The following is a 26,790-nucleotide window of genomic DNA, read 5'->3' as shown; positions in this document are numbered from 1 at the left end:
TCACATGTGCTGCACACCCGGACAACAAAACACCAAAAGAAGTTTGTTTTTGCAAACGCTGATGTGTAACAGACTTTGTCTTTTAATTTAGATTCTCCAAGAGGATAAATCATAGCACACGCTGCTTTTGTACGCTGCAACCCACTCAACAAAACAGATTGTATTCATTTTCAAGACAACTGTGGACAAGCAGTTGGACATGAGACGACGTTCAGATAGAAACTGTGGGATTGCATTCCTGTATGCACCATTCTCATCTGAGATGGACCCAGAAGGTCCTGGATGACCTAGTTTCCATGGGAAAGGACTAGGAAGGGGCCACGTCGCCGTGTTTGCTGTCAGAGACGAGGCTTCATTTCGTGCTTACATTGGAATCACCGCGACCTTTGGACACGCTCGTGATCCGGACACCTGCAAAGACATGGGGCTCCATTTATGTACCTGAAGTTGATCAAGTCCGACAAAGAGATTTCAAACCAGAAGTGTTCCCGAAGCATCTGAGAGCATTCAGAGTTTCTCCTGTGGATCAACAACACCACCCAGTGGCTGCTCTGGGGAAACTCCAAACAAAGGTTTATCTTTCACTGTGCTTTAAAAAAATTCTATCTATATAAATATCTTTACAGTATTCCCGCTGACAGTTTGATGTAGAAGTGGACAATTCCCCAAACTGCTTCACTCAGAATCCATCTGTTTCTGAGTGACAGCGTGTGACTGATGAAATGATGTTTGTATATCAAGAGGTTTCTCTGCCTTTATTTTTGTACTGAATTGTACCAGCATGTTTAAAAATGTATAAAATGTTTTATTTTTTAAGTTATGTACAGTTAGTAAAAAAATATCATTGACTGAAGTTGGTGTTATTAATCTTTAATATTCTATAAAATGTTGTCAAAAACAGGATTTGGAGTTTCATGTATTTCACAGAAAGTGGGGCGGCATGGTGGGTTAATGGTTAGCAATGTTGCCTCACAGTAAGAAGGTCCCAGGTTCGATTCTGACCTGGCCCTTTCTGTGTACAGTTTGTATGTTTTCCCTGTGTTTGCGTGGGTTTCTTCTGGGTGCTCAGGCTTCCTCCCACTTCCAAAGAAAGGTGAATTGGTAACTCTAAAGTGACCGTAGGTGTGAATGAGTATGTCTGTTGGCCCTGAAATAGACTGGCAGCCTGTCCAAGGTGTAACCTCCCTCACTCCCAATGGTTGTTGGGATAGTTTCCGGCCCTCCTCTGACACTTAATTGAAATAGAGTTTTAAAAATGGATGGATGACTGAAAGTGTGATTCTTTTGGAATTATACAAGCTTCCATAAAGACATCAGCATCTGGTCAACGAGAAAACCAAATATTGGGAATAGAAGAGTTTTGGGATAACCTGGAAAGTTTCAAATGCAACAACTACTATTACACAGTCAGGTCCATAAGTATTAGGACATGGATTTTGTTGTTTGTTGTTGTAATTTTGCCTCTGCTTCATGCAGTGGGTAAGGAGCCGTGTAGACCTAGGTTTAGATCCTGCTCATGCTACCTGTCAGTGTTCTTGGACAATTAATCTGCATTGCCTAAGTCCACAGTGCACCTCCACCCTCCCAACGGACATCAACTAGAATAAACAGGTTCAGAAAATTGATGGATGGTTATGACTATGGTTACTATTAAACACTAATATTATACAAATAATGAAGTTTGCGTTCAGTGGTATGAATATTTCATGAGGTACCTTGCCTCATTGAATGGTACATTCCATCTTCCACCAAATCAAATATTCGTTCCATTGAAAGAATGAAAAACCATTCATTATTTGTTTTATATAAAGGTGAAAACAGATCCTTGTCATCTAATATTTTATTAATTTATAAACAAGAGAAAAGGGACTTACATTTTGGTGTTCATCACTGGTGCTTTGACGTCAACCGTCCAACATGAACTTTAACCCCTTAACGCTTATTGTCGCATATATGCTACAATATTTGACTCAAATATGCAACATACCAAATTGACCAGTATGCCTGTTTTCGCATATTTGCAACATAACAGTATTATTATTATAACATTATAACATAAATTATTACCAAAATAACGACTTATTTTTTGTGCAAAAGTGAAATTAATAATCTCAACATTTTTTACCATCTACTTAAAGGCAAAAACACACACAAAACATTTTTTATATACAGCTATATAAATTCAGGCTTTAAGGGGTTAAATAGGAGTTCAAAATTGTTCTCAGTCAACTTGCAAAAAACAATTCTGACGATGTAGTCAATGACGCCGCTGATTCATTACAGACTGCGTCTGCTTTCCTGACTTCAGCGATAAATTGAGTCAGAAATTTGTTCAGTAACATCTCTTCATGTCTCCAGACGGTTTACGGTGTGGTAGATTTGTTTTTTGTTTCAAAAGAATTAGCATCGTCAATTAGCTCCTTTTTAGCTCCTATGTTTAGCTAAACGCCACCCACGGTAGTGTGAGCATGCGCAGTGGTCAGGGCATGCAATAGCACATTTAATATAGCACCAAAATTGCACGGTAAATGAAACACAACAGCAAATGGTATGAATAATCCATGTCACGTGACATAAAACCCACCAATCAAATGACAAGGATCCACTCAGCCGTTAAATTATATATTATCTTTCTATTGGTCACTTGTCCTTAGATGACATTCAAACCTCACACTCAAAGTCATAACTGTTTTAAAGCCAATATGGAGTTGGAGTGGTGGTGTTTCAAAAGACAAAATGTGTGAGGTCTTTGTGATGATGCGTTAGCTTGTCTCCACTTTAATATGTAAATTTATAATTGACCACATGGTGTCACTGTTAACCCCCAAATCAATTCTTCCAAGTTTATTGCCCAATCATTCTAGTAAATGACTGACATTTATAAATGCACCTTTCAAACAAACACAGGAGTTTAGAAACATCTCACTGACATTTATAACTCTGTTTTACATATTTAACACAACACATCTGAGAAACATCAGACATTTCGCACTGGTGACATAGAATAAGCTTGTTACTGAGCCCAGTGGTTAATATTTAACCAGCCGTGTCTCTGTGTTCACACAATCAGCAGAATGAGCCAGTAAGAGGCTCAATTTGTTCCCAAGTCACTCAAACGTCTGTTTGCTATAAAGGTGGTTCTTTGAAGGGGTTTGGGGAGAGACAGCTAACACTTTTCAGATGCTAACTGGGTGCTAAGCAAACAGTCAAGACACTTGGAAATGCTTAGTTTCATTAAATTCTGCCGCCAAACCGATAATTCAGATATATAAAGAACTCATCTTATTTGCTCATTCCATCACCTCTGTTCACAAGACCGAGAAAGAGCACACATTAAAAAAAACAAAGCAAAACACCGCATAACTAGCTTGAGTGTTGTCATGTTTATGTGACATCACACATTAAAATGGTTAAAACTCACTCTACAACCCCCGGAAGGCTGAAAAAGCATCATGACGCTTGACTTCACGTTATGTAAAAACATCATGACCACATGATCTCCATGTCATGATGAAACATGGGACCAGTGTTTATTGCTATTACAAACTAGCATGAAATTAATCACATTTAACAAGTACAACAGTGACAGTGGGCCATCTGACAAAATAAATCTTCCATTCAAGGGATCGCAGAACACGCCCAGAAATTTAGAGCGTTATGGTGCTGTATTAGCAACGCGGGGGAATGTCTGGGTCATAACTTTAGCAATTTGCTAATGCTGAGACGTAGAAACTGGGCACTGTTGAGTGTTGAGTGACTTTTTATTTCTGAAACCCAGTTATGTGTTCCCATATTTCTTGTAATCTCATATTTTCCAAATGGGATGCCAATTTGATTATTGCTGTGGTTATTATATTATTGTTATTATTACTGGTCTGTTGCATTGTGTTTTCAACACATAGCTAGTTTTTGTGTGGTAGCCGAAAGAGGCCACATGTCCAATTTAAGACAATACTAGCAAATTCAGAAAATACTTACCAAAAAAAAAGAAAAAAAGAAAACACATATACTTCAGCAACGAGTAGTTGCATCAAAAAATGTCTTGCAAATTGGGAAAAAAAAATTGATGCCATAAACTGTACCCAAAACTCTTCACAATACACATCAGACATACTAGTAGCGCAAAAAGTTCAGTACATCAAAAATACAGCTTCAGAGTAAAATAATCAAGTAAATAAATAAAATTTAGTCAGCCCTGCCAGCCAGGGAGAGATACAGAGCAGTACACCGCCATGCAATAAACAGTCAGTTCTCTCCTCCGGGCAGAAACTTCATTTTTGTGTCGTTAATACCTCCAATGTTTTGTAGAGGTTTCAATTCAATTCATTTGTATAGCTCCAAATCACAACAAAGCCACCCCAAGACGCTTCAAGTGGATAAGGTCTAAAACTGCCAAGACCCTGCAGGGATAAGATGTTTGCGACATGACTGTTTTGGTTATATTTGATTGGGTTCTCTGTGTTTGCAAGTGTGTTTCTCAGTTTGCATGAAATCCCTTGATACAACTTGCTGTTGTTGAATTGATGGAGATGTTTTGTGTGAATATATATATATAGAGAGAGAGAGAGAGAGAGAGAGAGACAGAGAGAGAGAGAGAGAGAGAGAGAGAGAGAGAGAGAGAGAGAGTGTCCCCAGTGACTTTGAAGGTCATTAAAGATCTGCCTAGCTCATGTCACACCTCCTCTGGTTTGTTTGGTTAAAGAAACAAACAGAAAAAGTAGGAAAGAACCCATCTGCAGCAGCTGGAACGCCACAGATGAAGGCAGAGGAGACTGTTGATATGTGTCAACTGAGGTCCAGATGATGATCTGGATGCAAGAACATCTGAGTTTGTCCACATTACCAAATCATGCTGAACAAGAGTTTTAGAACCCAAGTCATCAATTGAACCATTAAACTCTCAATAAAGCAATTAATTCATAATATTAATGACTGTTTCAAAAACATTTGAATCATTAAACAAACTGCTTCTTAAAAAATATTCAGCATTCTGAAATATGCAAAACATGAAACAATTGCTATGGAAAATAACTCTAAAATGTTTTGAAACACAATGAAACTATTGCTTCAATAAATGATTTAAAAAAAATGTTCCAAGCAATTAAATGAAACAGTTACTTGTGAAAAACCACTAAATGAAATGGTACTTTCACAACATGATCGCTCACACATGACTGACTTACTGTAAAATGACTGTGTTTGAAAAGGCCTCGCTGAAAAAAATCAGTTGGGTCAGTAAATGACAGTGCCAGTGTCAGATACAGAAACTTTTGTCAGAAACAAACTGTTTTAGAAAATCACTTATTTTAAACTGTTGTTAAATACTTAAAAACTAAGTGCATCAGTAAACTGAACATCTTCAGAAAATTATTCAGTATTTTTAAATGCTTAAAAATAAAAATCTATGAATTGTTTACAACCCCTGGCAAAAATTATGGAATCACCGGCCTCGGATGATGTTCATTCAGTTGTTTAATTTTGTAGAAAAAAAGCAGATCACAGACATGACACAAAACTAAAGTAATTTCAAATGGCAACTTTCTGGCTTTAAGAAACACTATAAGAAATCAAGAAAAAAAGATTGTGGCAGTCAGTAATGGTTACTTTTTTAGACCAAGCAGAGGAAAAAAATATGGAATCACTCAATTCTGAGGAAAAAATTATGGAATCACCCTGTAAATTTTCATCTCCAAAACTAACACTTGCATCAAATCAGATCTGCTCGTTAGTCTGCATCTAAAAAGGAGTGAACACACCTTGGAGAGCTGTTGCACCAAGTGGACTGACATGAATCTTGGCTCCAACACGAGAGATGTCAATTGAAACAAAGGAGAGGATTATCAAACTCTTAAAAGAGAGTAAATCATCACGCAATGTTGCAAAAGATGTTGGTTGTTCACAGTCAGCTGTGTCTAAACTCTGGACCAAATACAAACAACATGGGAAGGTTGTTAAAGGCAAACATACTGGTAGACCAAGGAAGACATCAAAGCGTCAAGACAGAAACTTAAAGCAATATGTCTCAAAAATCGAAAAATGTACAACAAAACAAATGAGGAACGAATGGGAGGAAACTGGAGTCAACGTCTGTGACCGAACTGTAAGAAACCGCCTAAAGGAAATGGGATTTACATACAGAAAAGCTAAACGAAAGGCATCATTAAACACCTAAACATAAAAAAACAAGGTTACAATGGGCTAAGGAAAAGCAATTGTGGACTGTGGATGACTGGATGAAAGTCATATTCAGTGATGAATCTCGAATCTGCATTGGGCAAGGTGATGATGCTGGAACGTTTGTTTGGTGCCGTTCCAATGAGATTTATAAAGATGACTGCCTGAAGAGAACATGTAAATTTCCACAGTCATTGATGATATGGGGCTGCATGTCAGGTAAAGGCACTGGGGAGATGGCTGTCATTACATCATCAATAAATGCACAAGTTTATGTTGATATTTTGGACAAATGAAAGGATGTTTGGGGATGATGAAATCATTTTTCAAGATGATAATGCATCTTGCCATAGAGCAAAAACTGCAAAAACATTCCTTGCAAAAAGACACATAGGGTCAATGTCATGGCATAGGGTCAATGTCAACGAGCAGATCTGATTTGATGCAGGTGTTAATTTGGGGGATGAAAATTTACAGGGTGATTCCATAATTTTTTCCTCTGCTTGGTCTAAAAAGTAACCGTTACTGACTGCCACAATCTTTTTTTCTTGATTTCTTATAGTGTTTCTTAAAGCCAGAAAGTTGCCATTTGAATGACTTTAGTTTTGTGTCATGTCTGTGATCTGCTTTTTTTCTACAAAATTAAACAACTGAATGAACATCCTCTGAGGCCGGTGATTCCATAATTTTTGCCAGGGGTTGTAGAGCAATTTACTCTTTGGAATGCTCAATACAAACCAAACCAATTGCTTCAGTAATTTACTGTTACAAAATGCTCAAAGAAGATTAATGAAATAACTTCTTAACAAAATGATTCATTGGTTCAAAAGCTGCAAATGAAACAACTGTGTAATAAATTTTAGGCTTGACTTTTTGTTTTTTTTTATATTTTTTAATATTTTTATTTGCTTTTGATTATGGTGACAGTTGTTTTCAATTGAAAATGAAAGAAAATGAAAGAGTATAACGATAAGTTCTAAAATTAACGATAACGATAAGTTCTAAAATTAAATAAATAAATAAATCCTATAAATAGGCTGCATCCACAAAGTACTCACAACACTTCACTTTTTCCTCATTTTCTTATTTTACAGCCTTATTACAAAATGGATGAAATTCATTTCTTCCCTCAAAGTTCTACTCACAACACCCCATAATGACAACATGAAAAAGCTTTTTTGAAATTCTTGTAAATTCATTAAAAAGAAATGAAAGAAAATAAATCACAAGTACATAAGCATGCACACCCTTTGCTTAATACTTTCTTGATGCACATTTGGCAGCAATTACAGCCTCAAGTCTTCTTGAATATGATGCTAGAAACATGGCGCATCTATCTTTGGACAGTTTTGCCCATTCGTCTTTGCAGCACTTCTCATGCTCCATCAGGTTGTACGGAGAGCGTCGGTGCACAGCCATTTTCAGATCTCTCCAGAGATGTTCAGTTGAATTCAGGTCTGGGCTCTGGCTGGATCACTCAAGGACATTCACAGAGTTGTCCTGAAGCCACTCCTTTGATATCTTGGCTGTAGACTTAGGTCATTGTCCTGCTGAAACATCAACCGTCACCCCAGTCTGAGGTCAAGAGGCTGTGAATATTTATGTCCATGTGATTCCTTAGTAGTTTTTATATACTATATATATCTCTTAGTTTTTATTATTCATCCATCCATCCATTTTCTTCCGCTTTATCCGGAGTCGGGTCGCGGGGGCAGCAGCTCAAGCAAAGCCGCCCAGACCTCCCGATCCACACACACCTCCCCCAGCTCCTCCACACACACATATATATATATATATATATATATATATATATATATATATATATATATATATATATATATATATATATACTTAACATTGTCATTATGGGGTACTCTGTGTAGAATTTTGAGGGGGAAAAAAATGATTTAATCCATTTCTCTCTTCATTGGCTTCCTGTTAATTCTAGAATAGAATTTAAAATTCTTCTTCTTACTTATAAGGTTTTGAATAATCAGGTCCCATCTTATCTTAGGGACCTCGTAGTACCATATTACCCCATTAGAGCGCTTCGCTCTCAGACTGCAGGCTTACTTGTAGTTCCTAGGGTTTGTAAGAGTAGAATGGGAGGCAGAGCCTTCTGCTTTCAGGCTCCTCTCCTGTGGAACCAGCTCCCAATTCAGATCAGGGAGACAGATACCCTCTCTACTTTTAAGATTAGGCTTAAAACTTTCCTTTTCGCTAAGGCTTATAGTTAGGGCTGGATCAGGTGACCCTGGACCATCCCTTGGTTATGCTGCTTTAGACGTAGACTGTGGGGGGGTTCCCATGATGCACTGTTTCTTTCTCTTTTTGCTCCGTATGCATCACTCTGCATTTAATCATTAGTGATCGATCTCTGCCCCCTCCACAGCATGTCTTTTTCCTGGTTCTTTCCCTCAGCCCCAACCAGTCTCAGCAGAAGACTGCCCCTCCCTGAGCCTGGTTCTGCTGGAGGTTTCTTCCTGTTAAAAGGGAGTTTTTCCTTCCCACTGTAGCCAAGTGCTTGCTCATAGGGGGTCGTTTTGACCGTTGGGGTTTTTCATAATTATTGTATGGCCTTGCCTTACAATATAGAGTGCCTTGGGGCAACTGTTTGTTGTGATTTGGCGCTATATAAAAAAAAAAGTTGATTGATTGATTTTGGAATAAGGCTGGAACATAAAATGTAGAAAAGTGAAGCGCTGTGAATACTTTCTGGATACACCGCAAGTCTGATTTTTATTTTATTTTATATCAGTCAAAAACAAACCAAATAAATTCATAAATCAATAGAAGTTATATCAACTTTGACTTTTTAAGAATGCTGTAAAAATATAAGTAGTGAGTACAGCACTGCACAACACTGGTTGATATGTTGTGTGACAGTTGGTGGTTCGTGTTACAGCGCGAGTCCTTTTATTTTTAATAGCATGTGTTCTCTGATGCTATTAGTTACAGCGTACACAGTGTAGCTGAGAGCTTGAGCAATTTGGAATCAGATGACAAACAAGCAACGTTGCATGTTACTGTGATACTGAAGTGCTTCTTCCCCTTTTAAGCCTTCTGATTGTCTTTTTTTATTTTTTTTTTTAACAGTATTGAATGTTCTCCGTTCATATAAAGTCTCTTGGCCTCCCTCTTTGGAGTTCTGACAGCTTCCTGGCCTGTGTCTCAAGCTGAGCCTGAGGATGTGATGATGTATAAACCTTTGTCCAGGAGGGATGTGGACGAAGGCGAGCTGCACTGGCGTTGGTCATGATAGGGTTTCTTCACGCTTTCGTCATGCATAATTCAGCTGAGGAGGCCGTGGTTTACCTGCATAGGCTTCCACCACAACACGATGTGTGCAAGCAGACTGGCGACCCCACCAGGAGCCCAGAAAAGGAGAAGGAGGTTGCCAGAGTATGGAAGAGGCGGTGAGGAAACGACCGATAATCTCTGCGAGAGAACGAGGTTAGTGGAAGGAATTGGTGTGTGTGTGTGTGTGTGTGTGGATTACAACAGAATTGGATTTGCTGTAAAATCTCACAGCATTATGCAACCATTGCACCATACATGTTGTGAGATCTCAACTTTGTTTAGAATTCATTTTCAGGCAAGCAGAGGAAGAAATGCCAAACCGTAGAAAATAAGTAAAAGAGCGTAACCGTATGGAAATGATTAGAGACAATAGCGAGCGGTGGCTGAGTTCAGGCTGTTGCATCATTTTCATCAGGGTCCTCCTCCACCACCTTCTTCTCCTCGTAGGCCCGGGCCCCGGACGCTACGCTCTGCCTCCTACGGTTGGCTACATCAACCATGACGTCACCAAGCCGAGTAGCCCCGCCTATTCATTTCACAGCCGCATGAGCAGCACCAGTAAGTTCTCAGCAGCAGGTCGAATTACGATTATTATGATGACTGGATTCAATCTGCAGGTCTGTTTCTGCAGCAGCAGCAACATTTACCCTAAAATTCTTTCAAGGTCAAAGGTCAAAAAGAATGTGTTGTCTGTAGTGTTTGCTGTGGATTCCAGCCCCGGACCTCGGTACTACGTAAACGACAAGGTCACCAGGTTTGGAAGGATGGAGAGCCCATCCTACTCTATATTGGGCAGAGGGAGGCGCATAGGTGAGAGAAGAAAAGACGAGAAAAAGGAAAAAAAGGTGGGGGGGAAGAGATTTCCTGACTGTTTTTGAATTTTTAGGGCAACTGTTCCAGACTCCTGGACCGGGGGCCTACAGCCCAGAGAAGGCCCCACCTCTGAACGCTCACCGCAGACCTCCATCCCACAGCATCGGCTCCCGTACAAGATACCGCACAGTGGATCCAGTACCAGCACCCAACAGGTGAACACGGGAGAAAAGTAGCATACAGTTGTGTTCAAAATAATAGCAAGGTGTTTAAAAAAGTGAGAAAACTCAAAATCCTTAAAGTAGCTTTTATTTCCATACATGCAGATGCATTGGGAACGCTGTACATTCTTCTAGAAATAAATTTTTTTAAATCAAATTTGTTATTACTTCACAGAAAGTGAAGAAAAAGTAATCAGGCTGTTCCAAAAAAATAGCAGTGACTGCAATTTTCTTTCTGTGACCCTTATTACACCATTACACCACATATGATTTTACCCTCTTGCTTGCCTCTACTGGTGGTTGGCTCTCACTGCGGTATTGTATCACTTCCTGTTCCGGAGCACAGCGGTGTTTTTCTGTATCTGTTAGCTGTTTAATCTGCGCAGTTAGATTGATCTAGTTATCTAGATTACGATTTGTTCCCAGTGTAATCTTTACGTGCCTTAACTAAAGCACTCCTTCTGCTGAATCACCTTTAAATAATTTACACATTATTCACTTTGCGTGTTTTTAGGAATCCGCTAGCTTAGCGTAGCTACTAGCTCTTAGCCGATTTAGCATGGCGGCTTCTCCTGTCTCTCCCGCACTTTTCTGCTCTGGGTGTGAAATGTTTAGTTATTCCTCGGCCTCCTTTAGCAGTAATGGTACTTGTAATAAGTGTAGCTTATTCGTAGCTTTGGAGGCCAGGCTGGGCGAATTGGAGACTCGGCTCCGCACCGTGGAAAATTCTACAGCTAGCAAGGCCCCTGTAGTCGGTGCGGACCAAGGTAGCTTAGCCGCCGTTAGTTCCCCCCTGGCAGATCCCGAGCAGCCGGGAAAGCAGGCCGACTGGGTGACTGTGAGGAGGAAGCGTAGCCCTAAACAGAAGCCCCGTGTACACCGCCAACCCGTTCACATCTCTAACCGTTTTTCCCCACTCGACGACACACCCGCCGAGGATCAAACTCTGGTTATTGGCGACTCTGTTTTGAGAAATGTGAAGTTAGCGACACCAGCAACCATAGTCAATTGTCTTCCGGGGGCCAGAGCAGGCGACATTGAAGGAAATTTGAAACTGCTGGCTAAGGCTAAGCGTAAATTTGGTAAGATTGTAATTCACGTCGGCAGTAATGACCACCCGGTTACGCCAATCGGAGGTCACTAAAATTAACATTAAATCGGTGTGTAACTTTGCAAAAACAATGTCGGACTCTGTAGTTTTCTCTGGGCCCCTCCCCAATCGGACCGGGAGTGACATGTTTAGCCGCATGTTCTCCTTGAATTGCTGGCTGTCTGAGTGGTGTCCAAAAAATGAGGTGGGCTTCATAGATAATTGGCAAAGCTTCTGGGGAAAACCTCGTCTTGTTAGGAGAGACGGCATCCATCCCACTTTGGATGGAGCAGCTCTCATTTCTAGAAATCTGGCCAATTTTCTTAAATCCTCCAAACCGTGACTATCCAGGGTTGGGACCAGGAAGCAGAGTTGTAGTCTTACACACCTCTCTGCAGCTTCTCTCCCCCTGCCATCCCCTCATTACCCCATCCCCGTAGAGACGGTGCCTGCTCCCAGACTACCAATAACCAGCAAAAATCTATTTAAGCATAAAAATTCAAAAAGAAAAAAATAATATAGCACCTTCAACTGCACCACAGACTAAAACAGTTAAATGTGGTCTATTAAACATTAGGTCTCTCTCTTCTAAGTCCCTGTTGGTAAATGATATAATAATTGATCAACATATTGATTTATTCTGCCTAACAGAAACCTGGTTACAGCAGGATGAATATGTTAGTTTAAATGAGTCAACACCCCCGAGTCACACTAACTGTCAGAATGCTCGTAGCACGGGCCGGGGTGGAGGATTAGCAGCAATCTTCCATTCCATCTTATTAATTAATCCAAAACCCAGACAGAGCTTTAATCATTTGAAAGCTTGTCTCTTAGTCTTGTCCATCCAATTGGAAGTCCCAAAAACCAGTTTTATTTGTTATTATCTATCGTCCACCTGGTCGTTACTGTGAGTTTCTCTGTGAATTTTCAGACCTTTTGTCTGACTTAGTGCTTAGCTCAGATAAGATAATTATAGTGGGCGATTTTAATATCCACACAGATGCTGAGAATGACAGCCTCAACACTGCATTTAATCTATTATTAGACTCTATTGGCTTTGCTCAAAAAGTAAATGAGTCCACCCACCACTTTAATCATATCTTAGATCTTGTTCTGACTTATGGTATGGAAATAGAAGACTTAACAGTATTCCCTGAAAACTCCCTTCTGTCTGATCATTTCTTAATAACATTTACATTTACTCTGATGGACTACCCAGCAGTGGGGAATAAGTTTCATTACACTAGAAGTCTTTCAGAAAGCGCTGTAACTAGGTTTAAGGATATGATTGCTTCTTTATGTTCTCTAATGCCATATACCAACACAGTGCAGAGTAGCTACCTAAACTCTGTAAGGGAGATAGAGTATCTCGTCAATAGTTTTACATCCTCATTGAAGACAACTTTGGATGCTGTAGCTCCTCTGAAAAAGAGAGCTTTAAATCAGAAGTGTCTGACTCCGTGGTATAACTCACAAACTCGTAGCTTAAAGCAGATAACCCGTAAGTTGGAGAGGAAATGGCGTCTCACTAATTTAGAAGATCTTCACTTAGCCTGGAAAAAGAGTCTGTTGCTCTATAAAAAAAGCCCTCCGTAAAGCTAGGACATCTTTCTACTCATCACTAATTGAAGAAATAAGAACAACCCCAGGTTTTCTTTTCAGCACTGTAGCCAGGCTGACAAAGAGTCAGAGCTCTATGAGCTGAGTATTCCATTAACTTTAACTAGTAATGACTTCATGACTTTCTTTGCTAACAAAATTTTAAACTATTAGAGAAAAAATTACTCATAACCATCCCAAAGACGTATCGTTATCTTTGGCTGCTTTCAGTGATGCCGGTATTTGGTTAGACTCTTTCTCTCCGATTGTTCTGTCTGAGTTATTCTCATTAGTTACTTCATCCAACCATCAACATGTTTATTAGACCCCATTCCTACCAGGCTGCTCAAGGAAGCCCTACCATTATTTAATGCTTCGATCTAAATATGATCAATCTATCTTTGTTAGTTGGCTATGTACCACAGGCTTTTAAGGTGGCAGTAATTAAACCATTACTTAAAAAGCCATCACTTGACCCAGCTATCTTAGCTAATTATAGGCCAATCTCCAACCTTCCTTTTCTCTCAAAAATTCTTGAAAGGGTAGTTGTAAAACAGCTAACTGATCATCTGCAGAGGAATGGTCTATTTGAAGAGTTTCAGTCAGGTTTTAGAATTCATCATAGTACAGAAACAGCATTAGTGAAGGTTACAAATGATCTTCTTATGGCCTCGGACAGTGGACTCATCTCTGTGCTTGTTCTGTTAGACCTCAGTGCTGCTTTTGATACTGTTGACCATAAAATTTTATTACAGAGATTAGAGCATGCCATAGGTATTAAAGGCACTGCGCTGCGGTGGTTTGAATCATATTTGTCTAATAGATTACAATTTGTTCATGTAAATGGGGAATCTTCTTCACAGACTAAAGTTAATTATGGAGTTCCACAAGGTTCTGTGCTAGGACCAATTTTATTTACTTTATACATGCTTCCCTTAGGCAGTATTATTAGACGGTATTGCTTAAATTTTCATTGTTACGCAGATGATACCCAGCTTTATCTATCCATGAAGCCAGAGACACACACCAATTAGCTAAACTGCAGGATTGTCTTACAGACATAAAGACATGGATGACCTCTAATTTCCTGCTTTTAAACTCAGATAAAACTGAAGTTATTGTACTTGGCCCCACAAATCTTAGAAACATGGTGTCTAACCAGATCCTTACTCTGGATGGCATTACCCTGACCTCTAGTAATACTGTGAGAAATCTTGGAGTCATTTTGATCAGGATATGTCATTCAAAGCGCATATTAAACAAATATGTAGGACTGGCTTTTTTGCATTTACGCAATATCTCTAAAATCAGAAAGGTCTTGTCTCAGAGTGATGCTGAAAAACTAATTCATGCATTTATTTCCTCTAGGCTGGACTATTGTAATTCATTATTATCAGGTTGTCCTAAAAGTTCCCTAAAAGCCTTCAGTTAATTCAAAATGCTGCAGCTAGAGTACTGACGGGGACTAGAAGGAGAGAGCATATCTCACCCATATTGGCCTCTCTTCATTGGCTTCCTGTTAATTCTAGAATAGAATTTAAAATTCTTCTTCTTACTTATAAGGTTTTGAATAATCAGGTCCCATCTTATCTTAGGGACCTCGTAGTACCATATCACCCCAATAGAGCGCTTCGCTCTCAGACTGCAGGCTTACTTGTAGTTCCTAGGGTTTGTAAGAGTAGAATGGGAGGCAGAGCCTTCAGCTTCAGGCTCCTCTCCTGTGGAACCAGCTCCCAATTCAGATCAGGGAGACAGACACCCTCTCTACTTTTAAGATTAGGCTTAAAACTTTCCTTTTTGCTAAAGCTTATAGTTAGGGCTGGATCAGGTGACCCTGAACCATCCTTAGTTATGCTGCTATAGACGTAGACTGCTGGGGGGTTCCCATGATGCACTGTTTCTTTCTCTTTTTGCTCTGTATGCACCACTCTGCATTTAATCATTAGTGATCGATCTCTGCTCCCCTCCACAGCATGTCTTTTTCTTGGTTCTCTCCCTCAGCCCCAACCAGTCCCAGCAGAAGACTGCCCCTCCCTGAGCCTGGTTCTGCTGGAGGTTTCTTCCTGTTAAAAGGGAGTTTTTCCTTCCCACTGTAGCCAAGTGCTTGCTCACAGGGGGGTCGTTTTGACCGTTGGGGTTTTACATAATTATTGTATGGCCTTGCTTACAATATAAAGCACCTTGGGGCAACTGTTTGTTGTGATTTGGTGCTATATAAAAAAATTGATTGATTGATTGATATTACAGGTGGCTCTTATTTACCAGCAAATGCACATGCTGGTTATTGTGTATTTTTCTCTGAAATCTGAGGTGTTCCAAACATTGTTCAGAAGAACAACGTGCTTTGATTAAAACTTGAAAAACATTTTAAAGAATTGCAGAATAATGATAGGCTGCTCAGATAAATGATCTCAAATGCTTTAAGATGGCAACAAAACCAGAAAGATAGGAAGAAGAAAACAGAAAACCACCATTCAAATGGATTAAAGAATAACCAGAATGGCAAATACTCAGCCAATGATCAGCTCCAGGGTGATCACAGAAGGTCTAAAGTTACCTGTGAGTACTGTAACAATTAGAAGAGGCCTTTGTGAAACCATGCTACGGGCAAGAAGCACCCAAAAGTCCCATTGATGAAACAAAATGACATGCTGAAGAGGTTCCATTTTGACAAATAACACATTGACTGGACTAAAGAGAAATGAGTAACATTTTTTCAACTGATGTAACCAAGATTGTTCTTTTTGGGTCTAGGGGCCACAGACAGTTTGTCAAACGACCCCCAAAAACTGAATTTAAGCTACAGGTCACTGTGAAGGACAGTGAAGCATGCCGGAGCAAGCATCATGATATGGGGATGTTTCTCATACTATGGTGTCCGGCCCATTTATCACATACCAGGGACCATGGATCACTTTGAATACATCAGAATACTTGAAGAGGTCATGTTGCCTTAGCTGAAGAGGGAATGCCCTTGAAATGGGTGTTTCAACAACACAATGACCCCAAATGCACCAGCAAGTGAGCAGGATCTCGATTCCAGACCAACAAGATTGACGTTCTTGAGTGGCCAGTCCAACCCCGGACCTTAATTCCAGTAGAAAGCTTGTGGGGTGATGTCAAAAATGTCATTTATGAGGCAAAACCAAGAAATGCAGAGGAATTGTGGAAAGAAGTCCAGTTGTCCTGGACTGGAATACCTGTTCACAGGTGCCAGATGTTGGTCGAGTCTATACAAGACAGATGTGAAGTTCTCAGAAACAGTGGTTATACAACTAAAATTTAGTAATAATAGTTCAGTGATTCACAGGGAAGCTAAATCTACAAGCATTGTTCAGTTTATACAGTAAATATAAAAATAAAAATGCACTCACTTCTTTTTTGAAAAGTCTAATATTCCTTTTTCTTCACTTTCTGAAAAGTAGTAATAAATTTGATCCATTTTTCTTCATGTTGTGATTTGGAATAGAATGTGTAGTGTTTCCACTGGGTGTATGTGTATGGAAATAAAAGCTACGGTGCATCCAGAAAGTATTCACAGTGCTTCACCTTTTTCCACATTTCGTTATGTTACAGCTTTATTACAAAATGGAGTGAATTCATTTTTTTCTCAAAATTCTTCTCACAACACCCATAACAACAAAATGGATTTTTTTTTTTTTTTTTTTTTTTACAAATTTATTAAAAAAAACCTTTGGCAGGAATTTACAGCCTCAAGTCTTGAATATATGATGCCACAACCTTGGCACACAATCTTTGGGCAGTTTTAACCATTCCTCTTAGCAGTACCTCTCAAGCTCCACCAGGTTGTATGGAGAGCATCGGTGCTCAGCCATTTTCAGATCTCTCCAGAGATGTTCAACTATATTCAGGTCTGGGCTCCTGGCTGGGCCACTCAAGGACATTCACAGGGTTGTCCTGAAGCCACTCCATTGATATCTTGCCTGACTGTCACCCCAATCTGAGGTCAAGAGCACTATGGAGCAGGTTTTCATCCAGCATGTCTGTCAAGTCCTACTCTTGTTCAGCTCCAACAAACGCAAGGACAAGCCAAATTTCCAACTTAATTTATTTTTTCTTCCAATTTTTGTTCTGTGATTAGTTGGCTTCATCAATTGATTGGTTAGTACAACAAATTAGGTTGTAAACCTTTAAAGAAGAGAAAACAAAGTTAAGAATTCTAAAAGGTCTAACGTTTCTAAACATCATGATTACATGCCTTTTAAATGGAAACAAAGAAAATCTTAAAAGCTGATCTACAAGTTTGTAGATCGCTATTAAACATTTAATTCCATGAATTCTCCACATTTTAGTAGAGTGTTACCATAATTTTAACATTTCCCCACATCCAAATATCACTCAGTGCAACTAATTTAATAAAAGTCAATTAGATCAGTGCTACAATGTGTTCCTTAACCAACCAATCTAGACAGCAGTTAAACATGAAATTCACATATTAGCAGCATTCAAACACCATGAAATTAAATAAAACATTTCTCCGACCATTGGTGTCTTTGAAGTGAACCCTTGAGTGACATGGTAAATGGACTGCATTTATATAGCGCTTTTCATCTGCATCAGACGCTCAAAGCGCTTTACAATTATGCCTCACATTCACCCCAATGTGAGGATGCTGCCATACAAGGCGCTCACTACACCAACCGGAGCAACAGGGGGATTAAAGGCCTGCCCAAGGGCCCTTAGTGATTTTTCCAGTCAGGTGGGGGATTTGAACCCATGATCTTGTGGACTCAAGCCCAACACCTTAACCACTAGACCATCACCTTCACCTACTCCACTTGTGGCTTCTTCTAAATTCGGTTCTTTGAATGCCTGAGGATTTCATTCCCTTTCAGCTGCTTCAAATCAGTGGCAGTGACTGATCAGGTATTGAGTAACTGGTTTGCTGCTGCTGGTGCACTCTGGGAAGTGTAGTTTTAGATTTTCTCCTGTGAGCAGAGTAGTGTTAAATATATGGGAAATGTTCTATTTCTGCAATTAAGCTCAACGTCTCTGTACATGTTGCATATCATTTTTCCCTCAACCGTGACTAGTCTCCCAGTTCCTGCTGCTGGAAAACATCCCCACGCATAATGCTGCCACCGACGTTTCACCTGTAGGGATGGTGCCTGGTTCCAACAAACATGACACCTGGCATTCATGCAAAAAAGTTAAATCTTTGTCTCATCAGACCAGAGAATTTGTTCTTCATGGTATGAGAGTCCTTCAGGTGCCTTTTGGCAAACTCCAGTTGTTCTGCCATGTGCCTTTTACTAAGTAGTGGCTTCCGTCTGGCCACTCCATACAGACCTGATTGGTGGATTGCTGCAGAGATGGTTGTCCTTCTGGAAGGATCTCCTCTCCACAGGAGAATGCTGGAGCTCTGACAGAGTGGCCATCAGGTTCTTGGTCACCTCCCTGACTAAGGCCATTCCCCCTTGATAGCTCTGTTTTGACGGGCTATCAAGGTGGATCCAAACTTCTTCCATTTACAGATGATGGAGACCACAGTGCTCATTGGGACCTTCAAAGCAGCAAAAAGTCTACACCTCTGACTGCACCCCTATCCACACCAGCAACACTTTCATTACGTATGAGGATGATACCACAGTGGTAGGCTGCATCACGGGAGGAGATGAGTCTGCTTACCAAGATGAGGTGACAGTGACAGCTGACAGTGTGGTGTACAGAAAATAACCTGCTCTTGAACACATCCAAAACCACAGAGCTACTCATAGACTTCAGGAGAAACAAAACAGACATTCAGCCCATTATCACTGGGGGGACCTGTGTGGAATGGGTCAGGGACATCCGTTTCCTGGGAGTCCACATAGAGGAGAAACTGACCTGGGACAGGAACACCACACACTTGGTAAAGAAGGCACAGCAAAGACTCCGCTTTCTGAGAATCTTCAGGAAAAATAATATAACCAGACAGTGTATTTTTCCCGCTCTACCATGGAGAGCATCCTCACATACTGCCTCTGTACATGGTCTGCCAGCTGCACAATGGCAAACAGAAAAGAGCTGCAGAGGCTTACCAAAATGGCTGAGATCACTGTGTGCCCTCTACCCACACTGGAGGACCTTCATGGGTCTTACTGTCTTACACCATCCTAAGGACCCCTTCACACATAACACAAAGTTGGGCAAAAGAAGCAAAAACCAGCCAAAAATCGGCGAACAAAAAACGAAGTGGGGAACCGTGAAACATTCTACCTGCTGTCGGGAGGGACACACAGTCAGACAGGCGTGCACGCTCGTGTTCATGGGCACAAACACAGTGCGAGCACGTGGAAAGTCGAGCACACAGCAGTGGAGTAAAAAATTTAAAGAACACCTCAATTTATAATACTTAGTTAGTGTTATAAAGAGTGGGATTTAGCCTCTGTCTAAACATACACCAGGAAGTAATGAAATGAAGTGGATTACTTACATAAATACCTGATGCGCTCTTTCATGAAAAGCCAGCTCCTGTGTTATGAACACATCCGCTGGCGTGGCGTGTCCAGCGCGCAGTGATCCGCTGGTGATCGCGTTGCAAACGTGATGTGTTTTAATTATTCCAATGTGGGGAATCCTGCAATTACACGCGCCCGTGGTGGTGTCCAGCTTTGCAGTGCGCTGACGCAGCAGTCAGCTGACAGTCTATATGTGTTTTATTTCCACGTGATGGCAGCATGCTGACGTTCTGCGCTTCACGGTGAAGTTATGCGAGGTCATATTCTACAATACAAGCCACTACAGGTGTTTTCCAGCGTGACTTGCGAGCACAGATATCTGAACAGATGCAGGTCGCAGGGACACTCCCCACCTTTGTCCTGCGGGCCTCGTCAGCTCACAGAAAAAAGGCTCACTCTCTGTTCCTTTGTTCTGTGATTTTAATTTTATGTATTATTATTTTTTGTCCTGCATCTGTCTGTGTTTTTAATTTAATACCTTGCATGCACGGTCAGGGTCCAGTTGACAGTCAGCGGTCAGCTGACAGGTGCTGTATGTCCACAGCAAAGTGTATGAGCAAAGTGATCACACATGAATGAGTTCACGCCTTTACCATCATTTATTTAATTTCCACTGTCTGTCTGTCATGTAAACTAGAATTTACATGGTGGACGTGACATCAGTCTGTACATAATTATCAGCATGTCATGAGGGCATGTGCAAACACCCACACATGTGCATTGTGTGTTTACCCAGCTGAGTTGCAGTACACAGCGGTCAGCTGTTCCAGCAGTGCACTGCTCTGGACAGCAACCGACTCTGGGACCCTCAGCCACAGCCGGTAATGTTGGATTAATTGGGGGGGGGGGGGGGGGGGGGCACAGTCACACCCATATGTGTTGCTTGGTACGCACACATGACCACATTTTCACAGAAAGCTCAAATCTGGTCATCTGCACTCTACTATCGTGTCGGCGAGCATGATAGCCCGCCTTTGTCCAGCGAGCGATGTTGGAGTTCATGTAGGTGACACCTGAATTTGGCCGACACCTGCCGAGAAGAGGGGTCAAATAGCCACTCGCAGGCATCTCGCTGTCTCGCTGCCGCCTAGTGTCTGCAAATGTTGTGGCAACAGCTGTATGAGGTGTTGAGGCGGCTCCGATTTTTCACAAGTGGCATGTGATTCCTCCTTCATGCGCCAGTCGGCTTCAGTTGTGTTATCTGTGAAGGGGGCCCCAAAAGACTCGTCCCATCCTGGCCACAGTCTGTTTGAGCTACAGACGGTACAGGGCCATTAAAGCAAGTACAAACAGATTAAAAAACAGTTTCTACCCAACTGCTACTGGGTCCAAATAGCCAGGTCACATGCCATACTTGAAATGAATGCAATATTTGTTTATGTGCAATATCCACTGCCACTGAAGTATCCAGTTTTGTTCAGACTTTTCTCTCTCTCATATTATATATATATATATTTTATTTATTTTTTCTCTTTTTTGCTACTTGTACACAATTTTTTTTTAAATTTGCGCTTTGAACACCTTTTTCATTCGGTTAAATTTTCATTTTTTTCTCCTCCAGACCTTTAACTCTGCGTTTGATTTACTCAGGCTTATATTTGCATTGAAAGACTTGCAGCTTACCTTTCATTGTACTGGTACAATGGTACAACAGGGGAAAATGAATTTTGTCTATTTTGGAATAAGGCTGTAACATAACAAAATGTGGAATAAGTGAGTGCTGTGATACTTTCTGGATGCCCTGTAGACAGGTGTGTCTTTCCAAATCATGTCCAATCAACTGAATTTACCTCAAGTGGACTCCAATTAAGCTGTAGAAACATCTCAAGGATCATCAGTGGAAACAGGGTGCATCTGAGCTCAGTTCTGAGCTTCATGGCAAAGGCTGTGAATAATTATGTACATGTGATTTCTTTAGTTTTATTATTTTTAATAAATTTGCAAAAATCTCATGAAAATTGTCATTTTGGGGTATTGCGTGTGGGATTTGAAGGAAAAAATGAATTTCATTCATTTTGGAATAAGGCTGTAAGATAGAAAAAAGTGCAGTGCTGTGAATACTTAAAGATTTTGAGCTTTCCTCACTTTTTTGAAAACACAAAATTTGCTATTATTTTGAACAGAACTCTAAAAGGAGTCATAATTTTCCAAACTGTTTTTGACTCCCATTCACAATTAAATATGTTTGATCATAATGCCCTCAAAATTAGCCATTCTGTGATTATGCTTGTGTGAAACTACACTGCTGTAGCAAAATTTTATACCTGAAGCCTTGTTTTGGTCCTTAGCAACTGGAGCTACACTGACATCTAGTGCAGAAAAATCATTTACATCATCTTTAAATTCTCAAGCCCCTGTTGTCCGGAATCCCCCTTTGCTTGTAGCTTATTAGACACACCCGCTGATGTGATTCATGATCTGTGGGACATGCCCACACAGTGTGGGCAGATCACCTGTGGGAATAGGGTGTAGCAAAATTGTAGCTTGTTCCAATTTAAAAGCAACAGGTACGAAACATGTTAAAAAAAAAAAATCTCACTGTTGACTTGTATTTTGGCGACACCTGGGAGACATAATTAGAGGATGCACTGTTACTGTAAATCTCAAATAATTCTCAATCTATTTTTAATCCTCACCAGCTACAGGCTTCACTAATCTGCTGGGTTGCCACATTCCCAACACACCCTCCAGTGCTAGTTACAGCTTCTCAGCGCGGAGGAGAGTGGGAGCTCCTTCTGAAGATCTTGCCACACTCCTGGACCAGGCCATTACAACACCACCGTCCCAGACGCTTATCACCATCGGCAGCCCTCCTTCTTCCATGCAGGGGAGGACTAAGAGGCCGAACTATACTGCTGTCATTCCCGGTCCTGGCGCATACAGTCTGAGAGTTCTACATGCACCACCCGAAACATCCATCTTTCTCCATGGGCATCAGACACTCTGAGTTTGTTACCCCGTAGTGGTAGACACTAAGAGATTGACTATTATGTGGATTCATTTTATATATTTTTACTTTGCAAATATGTAGCTGCCACACCATGTAAAAAGATGGGGTTCAAAGAGCGTATTCCTCCGCCATGGAGAATGATCCTTAATTTTAATATTCATTTCTAATGACACAGGTACCCAACCCCCTTTGGAATATGTAAGAGATCTGGATCTGAATCATGTTTAGTTTTTGTGTGAATTTGGTAGAAATATGATAAAATTCCCCATCTCACTTAAAAAAAAAGTAAAGAAAGAATCCACATCTGAACCCACATCCCAGCCTACAACAAAATTCAGCGTATTTTCAGCCTTGATCAGACTGATTATTGCAACGGCCATTAAAAAACCTTTTGAGCAACCCTTCAAATAGATACCCAGTAAACAAACACTGCGGCGGAGGTTCGAACTTTACAAATGTGGACGAAATGTCAAAATGGGTCAAAAATCTTTCTTTATAAACAAACTATAATGTGAATTTACAACTTCAGACTTATGAATTGTTTTGTCTCCTTGATAATAAGTTATTACAAATTGTTCAAGAGGCAAATCACACTGTAATTAACCCCCCCACACATACACACACTAAAATAATAATAATGTAGCTTGACATGATGATAGTACACGGTACAGAAAATAATTATTGTTGCCTAATAAAACAAAATAAGAATGGTTCTCACACTGTGCAGCTAAAACGATTAAAAAGAAATCTGTAAAATCCATGTTGTGTGCGTGAACAATATTTTCTATGTTGTTCTTTGTGGTTTTGTTCTCATGGTGGTTTTTACAGGTGAGCTCCAGAAGCTGCACTCGCCCAGACCCAGCACATCCTCAGCACACACCTGGAACAGGTAGGTCCTCCCCGGGGTCAAAGCCTTCAGTGGAACGCTGGTGTTCTCAAAGGGACCCAACTGGTGGGAAAAAAAAATTAGACATTTAGAAGTGTTTGTGGAAGCACCTCAGTGTTCATGTCTTATGTGATGTTAACACACTCGCGACTTATATAGCTTGTTAAATTCCATAATATAACCTTTTTAATATCCACTCCGGCAAGTTCATTTTAAACAAAATTTTCAGTTTAAGTAATTATTGACATCAAAGTGTTTGAAAGATGCCGTTTAATATTAAGAATGATAATTAAATAAAACAACCGTGACTCTCTGACATAAAATGAAAGGAACAGCGGTTAGAGCGAATCAAATTGTGAAAAACAAAAATAAATGGAAGGATGTACACAGCAGGGACTTTCTAAAATTCTTCAAAAGGGGAAATCTTCATGGGTTTGCATCATAGTGAACTTCTGCTTGTGGAATTAACTGTTGCAGTCAGCCGTGACTGCAACAGTTCTGTTCTTACGTGGACGGTCTGCAGGCTGCCCCTGTGGTGCCACTGATACCGTATGTGATATTTCAGTGGGAAGATGTCCAGATTGGACCAGGTAGGGGGAGGAGACCATTTCACCAACAAGGATCTGTAGTCATGAGGAGAAACCTGCACATTACAGGAGGGTCTGGTTTCACTGCAGAGAAAAACACATATTTGATGAATCTATCAGCTTCTTGTTTCTTTTATCTGATATCACTTTGTCCACAGTTACACCTGCGTGCAGTGATAGCACGTCAGTCATGTGAGTCCATCGTCCATGCATGTGAACAAAGTAGCTCAAACAGTTTTGATCCAATTTAGACCAATCTTGTTGGAATGACAGAGTAAACCAAGGACAAAGTAATCTGATTTTGAGAATAACTGGTTAAAAGTCAAGGTCACAGGCCAAGGTCAAACCTTCAGGTCAATGCTTATGTAAAGGAGCATGATTATTCCAACAAACTGGTTAAAGATACACCCATGCTTACTATAAAACACCAATATGTCATCATATGAGGGTAGGCTGAAAAGTTCTAAGGCTCCCCATGAAGGAGTAATGCATTAACTGCATTAGAACTTAGAACTTTTCAGCCTACCCTCATACTATCACCTTTCCCTTGGTCACAGGAGCTTTGGCCTTGGGTGAGCTTCAAAGTCTCAAGCTTATTTTAAGGAATTGTTACTTACACATCTACTGTTACTATGAAATGCTGATATAAAGTCATATCAACTTCCTTTTCCTCACTTATCCTTTGAAACTGGGTGACAATGAAAGGTCAAACTTAAGTTCAATAGTTTGGAGTCGATATGGATTAAATATGGTGTGTTAGTCGAAGAAACAGTGGCTCAATTTTGTTATATTAAGTCCACACAGAACCATATATTAGCCGTATGACAGTGGATTTTGTAGAATTTCAGCACTCACCGATATCTTCCAACATAAAACTGGTTAAGTGGGAGCTGCTTCCAGTTGGGTAGACCGCTGTGACGTTGACATGTAGTTGGTGAGAAGTTTCAGGTCAGGGAGGTGACAGTGCCAGAGCTAAAATACATACATAAAATCATGCAACGTCAGGTAAAGTTCCATTACTTAATGTACATTATTTACACCTCAAATGAGAATGACGTATGTCCTCAATGAAACAAAGTTGAACCATACTATAATCTGAGCAACGTCTCTCTGTCTGTTCCCCTACTCCTCCCAGGTCCATTGGCCAACATCATACGTGGACGATGGTCAGCTTCCCATTAAGGTTTTTTTTGGGCTCTGCTAAAGTCAAGGTCATTAGGGTCTAAGGACAAATTGAGATTTTCAATTATATGTCCATTAGACTTGACAAACATATGTAGATGGGCTCTGGAATTGCCCAGGAAAGATCAAATTCAAAAAAGGGCAATCACTGGGGTCAAGGTCACTGGCTTCAAAGGTCAAATTTTACTTTTTTTTTTATTTTACTCTGATTGGTACCAAACTTGGCATACCTACAGTATGTAAGTGGGTTCTGGAAATGTCGAGAAAGAGAAATTTGCCTGTTGTCAGTCACTGGGCCAAGGTCATGTCTGGCCATCTGTTGTCCTGCTCCACCCAGAACCTTTTGCTGATTTATACCAAACTTAGCACCTCAGTGGGCCCCTTCACATGACATGATTCAAGCCCACTGGCGCATAAGGAGGAATCCATGCATTGTGAAAATCAGAGCCGCCTCAAATGCCTCGTACAACTGCCACACAACTATTTGTGCATACCAGCAGCTGAAAGACAGCGCGTGCCCCGTAAGTGCCCATTCGATCCCCTCTCGGCAGGTGTCAGCCAAATTCCAGGTGCCACACACGAATATCCAACACCACTCACTGGGCACTTAGGAAAAGGCAGGGTCATTCACGCTCCCGGCACAAGAGTAGAGTGCAGATGACCACATTCGAGCTGTCTGTGAAAACTGTCTAAGTGCACCACGAGTGTGCCGTATACAAGCAACATATGTCAAGTAAGTGTTCCCCCCAGCACAAGTGGCATGCCAGTGTGTCGGCCCCCTCAACACATGCAGATGCGTGTGTATCACTCCCCCCCCCCCCCAACACATGTGGCCTGCATGTTGTTATGCAAAACGGCAAGATTTTCATTCTTCACCCAATTTGGACCAAGGTCAGCTAGAGGTGAATTGTTTCAGTGAAGGTTAAGGTCATTGGGGTCAAATGTAATATTGCTGTGGCCCAACAGGTACTATTACCTAGTAAGACAAATTGCTAAAAAATTGAAACCGAATCTTTTTAATTAGTTGAAAACTACACACCGGGAATTTGAATAGCTTTGTTTGAGGATATGGTAACCCAATGCAGAAGAAACAGTTTTATATTTGCACTGAATACAGTAATTTGACAACAAAATCTTGTGATGTAGCAGGTTGCCCACCTAAAACAAATATACCTAGTGGAAACATCAAATAAGAAAGCGAAAAATAATAACAATAATAGAATTAAATGGAAAAATGCCACATCCACATGATTCATGCAAGTTACTTATTTGAGATTCATGATGCAGAATACACAGTTATGTGTGGCCTTGATGTTTTCTGAACAACTTACCTTCGACTAACTCACAAACCTTTTCAATCCATTTTGTTAATAAAACTGACTGAGTTAAAGATTATGACCTTGGTCAAGATCATATGACCAAGATAAAAGTGATACTGTAGCATATTTAGTCACCATAGACACCACACATATCACACATATATACACACATATACACATATACACATATATACACACATTACACACA

General features: G+C 40.5%; 3 protein-coding genes across 3 annotated transcripts in view; 2 read left to right on the top strand and 1 right to left on the bottom strand.

The window, feature by feature from the left end:
- LOC117500998 (cytokine receptor-like factor 1) overlaps positions 1–903 on the top strand; it is a 42,950-nt gene extending 42,047 nt beyond the window's left edge. The window contains 1 exon segment of the mRNA XM_034159797.1: positions 92–903. Coding sequence (XP_034015688.1) covers positions 92–115 — 24 coding nt within the window. The 3' untranslated portion in view covers positions 116–903.
- Positions 904–9,374: 8,471 nt separating this feature from the next.
- On the top strand, positions 9,375–22,735 carry odf3l2a (outer dense fiber of sperm tails 3-like 2a). The gene is given in 8 exon segments (XM_034159545.1): positions 9,375–9,627; positions 9,922–10,032; positions 10,171–10,284; positions 10,361–10,519; positions 22,304–22,405; positions 22,408–22,475; positions 22,477–22,553; positions 22,555–22,735. Coding segments are annotated over 8 exon segments (747 nt in total). The 5' UTR covers positions 9,375–9,578; the 3' UTR covers positions 22,622–22,735.
- A 124-nt stretch (positions 22,736–22,859) lies between these two features.
- ebi3 (Epstein-Barr virus induced 3) overlaps positions 22,860–26,790 on the bottom strand; it is a 5,374-nt gene continuing 1,443 nt past the window's right edge. The window contains 5 exon segments of the mRNA XM_034159543.1: positions 22,860–23,557; positions 24,003–24,145; positions 24,148–24,165; positions 24,937–25,008; positions 25,011–25,053. Of these exon segments, the coding sequence (XP_034015434.1) occupies positions 23,393–23,557; positions 24,003–24,145; positions 24,148–24,165; positions 24,937–25,008; positions 25,011–25,053 (441 nt within the window). The 3' untranslated portion in view covers positions 22,860–23,392.

Source organism: Thalassophryne amazonica, chromosome 19 (assembly GCF_902500255.1).
Source record: "Thalassophryne amazonica chromosome 19, fThaAma1.1, whole genome shotgun sequence".
Lineage (NCBI taxonomy): Eukaryota > Metazoa > Chordata > Actinopteri > Batrachoidiformes > Batrachoididae > Thalassophryne > Thalassophryne amazonica.
This window is presented reverse-complemented; position numbering and strand designations above follow the sequence as displayed.